Genomic DNA, 6,070 nt, shown 5'->3' with positions numbered 1-6,070 from the left:
TACAGACAACTCCATTAGGAAGCAAAGTAGCTAGGTGTACAACACTTTCAGAGATCCACCATGTCTGTTTTTTGTGTGTTTTTTTGTTTTTTTGTTTGTTTGTTTGTTTTAAAGTGTGTCATTCAATTGTAATTAGGGGCACTGAAATGGGCAAAAGAAATGTGCAACAAAAAGTCACTTGGGTGACAGAATAAGTTTTATGTAAGAACTTGAAAATAATCATAGAATTATAGAACAGTACACACTGAGTTGGAAGACACCCACAGGGACTATTGAGTCCAACTCCTGGCTCCACAAAGAACCACCCCACAATCAGACCATGTGTCTGAGAGCATTGTCCAAACACTTCTTGAAATCTGGCGGGCTTAGTGCCATGACCACTTCCCTGGGGAGCCTGTTCCAGTACACAACCACCCTTTCAGAGAAGTGCCTTTCCCTAGCACCCAGCCTGACCCTCCCCTGTCCCAGCTCCATGCCATTCTCTCAGGTCCTGTCGCTGTCCCCAGAGAGCAGAGCTCAGCACCTGCCCCTCCGTTCCCCTCGTGAGGAAGCTGCAGGCCACCATAAGGCCTTCCCTCAGCCTGCTCTGCTCTGGGCTGAACAAACCCAGGGACCTCAGCCACTCCTCAGACATCTCTAGATCCTTCACTTCCTTCAGAGACTTCCTTTGGATGCTCTCTAATATTTTTATGTCTTTCTTATATTGTGGTGCCCAGAAGTGCACATAGTGTTCAAAGTGAAGACACACCAGAGCAGAGTAAGACAATCTCCTCCCTCGACCAGCTAGCAATGCCGTGCCTGGTGCACCCCAGGGTACAGTCATCCCTCCTGGCTGCCAAGGCATGCTGCTAACTCACATTCAGCTTGGTGTTGACCGAAACCCCCAGATTCCTTTCTGTGGGACAGCTCTCCAGTCTCTCTTCCCCACATCTGTATGTATATCCAAGGTTGCCCTTTCCCAGGTGCATAATCCAGCACTTAGTCTTGTTGAACTTCATGGAGTTGATGATTGGCCCATCTCTCATCATGATCTCTCTACAAGAGGATCTCCACAATTGAGGGAGTCAACAGCTCTGCCCAATTGCCATACACAAAATTACTTAGTATAAATTTAAGTCCTGCATTCAAGTCATTTATGAACATTGAAGAGAACCAGCCCTAAAATGGAGGCCCCACTAGTGGGAACCCTGCTAGTGACTGGCCGCCAGCTTTATGCCACCCCATTTACCATAAACCCTTGAACCCAACACATCAGCCACCTGTTCACCTATTGTATTATGTATTTATCTAGCTGTATGGTGGGCATTTTGTCAAGAAGCATACCGTAAGAAACAATATTGAACGCTTTGCCAAAATCCAAAAAGATTACATCAACTGTCTTCCCTTGGCCAACTAGATGGGTAACCTTGTCATAAAAAGAAATTAAGTTAGTGAAACAGGGCTTCTCCCTCATGAGCCCGTGTTGTCTATGGCCAATGACTGCATTGTCTTTCAGGTGTTTTTCAACCTGTAATTCTGAGAACTATATCTCCATGCATTAATTTTTACACATAATTACCTTCAGAGCCTTTTCCAAGAAGTCATTCTCCAATCTAAATCCAGAGGAGGTCTATGAAAGCATTTCTGTAGGAAAGAAATGGAGAATACAGCCCCAGGCTTATGACAATGACTTGCTGTGTATTTGGGGTATGTCACTGAACTTCATTCTGTCTGTGTTCCCGAACTCTAAAACAAATGAAGGAACATCTACCACTGTGAAGCTCATTTATTTACAAACCATTTCACTGCGTAGGTACAAGAGGACAAACTTAACTTTCTTGGACTTCACGGTAAGGCAAAGAGGCAGATAAGACTCTGAATTACTGAAATGAGAAGTCTGGATGCTTGGTTTGTCTATATGTAGCTCCCAATTATTTCCACTGTAGGAGAAAGAAAGATGTCAGAACCACCCAAATATGAGGGAGACATGTCCCAGAAATGTTTGCTGTGTAGTATATCTTATAGTGCTTCTAAACATATGATCTAGGTATAATTATTTTTCTTCAAGAACAGTTAGCAGGGGGGGTTCAGTATTAGCTTTCAAGCAGTAAGTCTCTTCAGGTAGTTTTACAACCATGAACAGCTCTACAAAGCTGTGCTACAAAAGTTATCATCTTCTTTCTGCAGCTGATAGACTTTAAGAAGACTCTTCAAAGTCTTTACCCCTTTGAATTCAGCTACAAGAAGAAGACAATGCAGTACATCTGCTCATTTGAAATTCAACCCAGCTTAAACAGTGTCTTTCGATTATTTTTGCTCCCATTTCTCAATTTGTCAGTCTATTTTGAGCAATGTTCATTAAGGTAACTCTTGTTATTTCTTTGCATTCCTTCTTCATCTCAAATCTTTAACACTTTGTCCAACTATTATTATAAAAGCACAGACCTACTGGTATTAAATATTATTTAGAAGAAGTAATGCTATACTGTAAATTTGGCTCCTTTCCCCTACTTTTTAATATTGATCAATGTTACAACAAAAACTTAGTGATTATTCATATACAAGTTAAAGCATGGAGAGCTCAACACCACTGAAAATGCCTAGTACTGGAACCAGTAATGAACTCTAGCAAAACATCTCCTGTATTTATCTAAGAACCTGTCACTTATCTTAGAAGAAAATCTTACATATGCATTTATACATATATCTAATGCCACTAGCTGTAAATAAATTGCTCACCCTTGCTATTTTACATATGAACAAGGAAAAGAAAGGAAATTTTTAGTTCCTTCTAAAGTGAAAACCAATAATCCCAACTAACATGTAAGTACTGTACCCATGTTGATATAGTCTATGATATATCACCTATGTTGATATAATAATACATGTAAAAAAAAAAAAAACACCACCAACAAAACAGTTTTAAAGCCCTCTGAAATCAGGGTTAGGAAAGGTTTCCAGCACCAACTGAACACCCAGAAAATTTTGTGGTATTGATCAGCTTGTTGAACAAGTGCTCATGGGACTCACCACTGTCACATAAGGTGACACAACAGTGTCATGCCACTTGGAAATTCATAAATCTTAACTACAGTTCCTGTTTACAGTGTAGTTTCCACTGACATCCCAGTGTCAGGTAAATCTATCAAGGGGATTGTGAGTTTTGGATACACATTCACAAACAGATGTGAGAACCTCAAAGTTCAGGTATTACCTGTCCCTCTTCTCTGCATATTGTTATGTCCCGTGCTTTTCTCAGAAGGTTACACTTTTCTTGCACTGAAATTCAGTTACCTGCTGCTGAAGTGGCTTGTGCAACCACTGGAGGATCACTGCAGTACCTCTCAAGTACTCTGTGTTTTGCAGTGCTCAGAAATGTATGGGTAGCACCTCTAGAATGAACCACAATTCATTTGGGAGAGCCCTCAGTCCATCAGCTTTTATAAAAACCCAAAAGACTGGCCAAGTATTCAAGTTAAAAAATATATAAAACCTTAATTTTATTGCAGTGCAAGATTATTGTGATTTCCAGGTATCAGAACAGCAGTCTTACACTTCAGTTTACCGCCAAAAGTTTCTGATAGAATAACAGTTAAAGATACTACAGAATCCTTGCATGGTTTTCAAAATTAATATCAAGTTCTTACACAAGTCTTGATATCCTGATCTGCGGTCACATGTATTTCCCCTTCTAATCTTCTCTCTACCCCAACGATTTCCTAATCTTGGAAAATCCCATTCTTATAAGAATTCTCATTTCTCTTTTGAATCAAGCCACTTCTCCAGAACAATTACTGACTCCTCTCTAACTGCTAGCTTTTGAGCACTACTTCCTTCCAGGCAAGACGAAATCAAATTGCTGTTCCGCAATGCACTGTGTTTAAGTATGGGGAAAAAAAAAAAAAAAGCCATCTAAAGATTACAAAGTGAAAAACCCTGACTGTATGGAAAACAATTAAATCTGATTGTTAGTTCTACATTGAGACTTGTAATTCCTGTAAAATGATTTTTAAATAGGTGCAAGAAAAACATGCAGTTATTTACTCGTTTTTAGCTGAAACTTGACAGGTCTGCAACTAAGCCTCCATGAGAAAATAATAGGCAGAGGGAAAACACATGATCTATGCTAGGGAAAAAATAAGAAATATTTCAAAAGATTCCTTACATTTCTGTCATTGACCTCTGGAAATGTGCCTCTTTGTAAAATAACACTTTAAAATATATACATTGAATGTTATGCAACACCTATGTGCTTGAAACCTGAATGTAGTAATCACTTAACAGTGGACTAGCGTGCAGGTGTAACTGCAGCTTTAAAGATAGCAGTCATCTTCCAGTTCTTTTCACTTATTGAGGAAAGTACAACCTTTGACTCTTCACATGTAAATTTTATTAGTAACTATTACAATGCTTGAGGGTTTTAAAGGGGAGGGTGTCAAGAGGGTGGAGTCTTTTCAGTTGCGCCTGGCGACAGGACGAGAAGCAAGGGGCACAAACTGAAGCACAGGAGGTTCTGGCTCAATATGAGGGGGCACTTCTTTACTGTGAGGGTGACAGAGTGCTGGGACAGGTTGCCCAGAGAGGTCGTAGAATCTCCTTCTCTGGAGATATCCAAAACCCGCCTGGATGCCATCCTGCACAGTGTGCTGTAGGTGACCCTGACTGGCAGGGGAGTTGGACCAGATGATCTTCAGAGGTCCCTTCCAACCTCGGCCATTCTGTGACTGAAGGGGTTTCGAACCCTTTGCCGCTCGTTCGTGCTGCTGCAGCTGCAGTACCCACCGGTTCCACAGGATGGCGACCAGAGAACAAAGCTCTCTGCGTCTGTTTCACCTCGTTCTTCAGCGCCGCTTTACCCTTCATGCAGAACATATAACAAAACATTCCAGCGGCACGCTTCCTCCTGGCTCCGTGCGCCTGTACAATACACATTGCCAACGGCAGGGCTGAAAACAGTGTTTTCCTCGGGTCAGCTGTGAAAACTCGGAGAATAAAACCCGCAGGGCGCCTCCTCACGCTGATGCCCCTCCCGCAGCCGCCGCGTTGCTGGGACATCAGGCCCGCCCCGACGCCGCCGGATAGCGGCGCCGCCATGTCGGGGCTGGGGCTGGGACCGGGACCAGGGCCGCCATGTCGGGGCCGTGTCCGGGGCGGGCCGGGGAGGCGGACAGGACGCTGTTCGTGGGCAACCTGGAGAGCCGAGTGCGGGAGGAGATCCTCTACGAGCTCTTCCTGCAGGTGGCGGCGGGCCCCGGGCGGTGGGGAGCGGGGGGGCCCGGTGGCTCCGCGGGCGGCTCCGTGTTTCTTGCTGGTGTGCGGGGGGTTTCGGGGGGTTGCGGCCGCGCCGAGCCGAGCTGCTCCTCTCTCGGCTCTCCTCTTTTCCAGCTTTTCTCTGGGGTTTTTCTCGCCTTGAAATGCTTGTGCAAGCTTTCGCTCCAGAAAGGGGCCCCGAGTTAGTGAGGAAGTTAACCAGGTTAAAAACCCAAGGAAAATAAAATCTTTTATACTTTTTCTATACTGAATAAGATTTTTTTTTGGATCAAGAATTTTATTTAGAAAAATTAGCGCAAAAGCTGACAATGTGTCGAGCAAGGCTGCAGCTGTAAACAGAGTGGGACAGGCAGTAGGAGTAGTCTGCAGGTGGGTTGTGAGACTTCCACCTACATAACCTTTATAACAAAATGCTTTGTGTTTTAATGCTTGAGAAGATGCTAATTCTGTCAGTGGGGTCACCACCCCCTGCCTCCGTTTTCTTGCCATACACCCCAGGAACTGGAAGGCTTGCTGGAAGACAGCAAATGTGGCTGAGCCAGGCTTATTAACCTGAAAGGAGTAAGGAAAAGGCAGGGAGCATCATACAAATAACACAAGCATCAAATTGCAAGGTGAATTGATAGTAGTCGGTGACAATGAGGTATTTCTCCAGGCCTGATACAGTCACACATATGATGCTCAGCCTGGACAGTTCAGCCAACAGCATGGTGATATACTTGCATCCAATAATTACACCTGGTCTCAGAAGGAGCCTTGTTTCCTTCGGGTGTGTTTGCAGAACAGAGTACAAAAATAGAGGTGGGCAGAATAATCTGTT

The 6,070-nt window shown here is 43.6% G+C and overlaps 1 protein-coding gene across 5 annotated transcripts in view; it reads left to right on the top strand.

Annotated features, from left to right (window-relative positions):
- The first annotated feature begins 4,382 nt into the window (after positions 1 to 4,382).
- The window catches only part of LOC310895701 (multidrug resistance-associated protein 1-like), a 50,277-nt gene continuing 48,589 nt past the window's right edge, over positions 4,383 to 6,070 (top strand). For 3 of the 5 annotated variants that reach the window (XM_083827311.1, XM_083827312.1, XM_083827310.1), the window contains exon 1: positions 4,387 to 5,217. Coding sequence is in view for 2 of the 5 variants with exons in the window: in XM_083827305.1 (XP_083683431.1) it covers positions 5,110 to 5,217 (108 nt within the window). In the remaining 3 variants the exon portion in view is untranslated. Of the gene's footprint in view, positions 5,218 to 6,070 lie in introns of all 5 variants that reach the window. The other 2 variants (XM_083827305.1, XM_083827301.1) reach the window with 2 other exon arrangements.

This window comes from Anser anser (genome assembly GCF_964211835.1).
Source record: "Anser anser genome assembly, chromosome: 1".
NCBI classification, from domain to species: domain Eukaryota; kingdom Metazoa; phylum Chordata; class Aves; order Anseriformes; family Anatidae; genus Anser; species Anser anser.
Note: the sequence above shows the minus strand (reverse complement) of the source record. Positions and strands in the feature narration are given on the sequence as shown.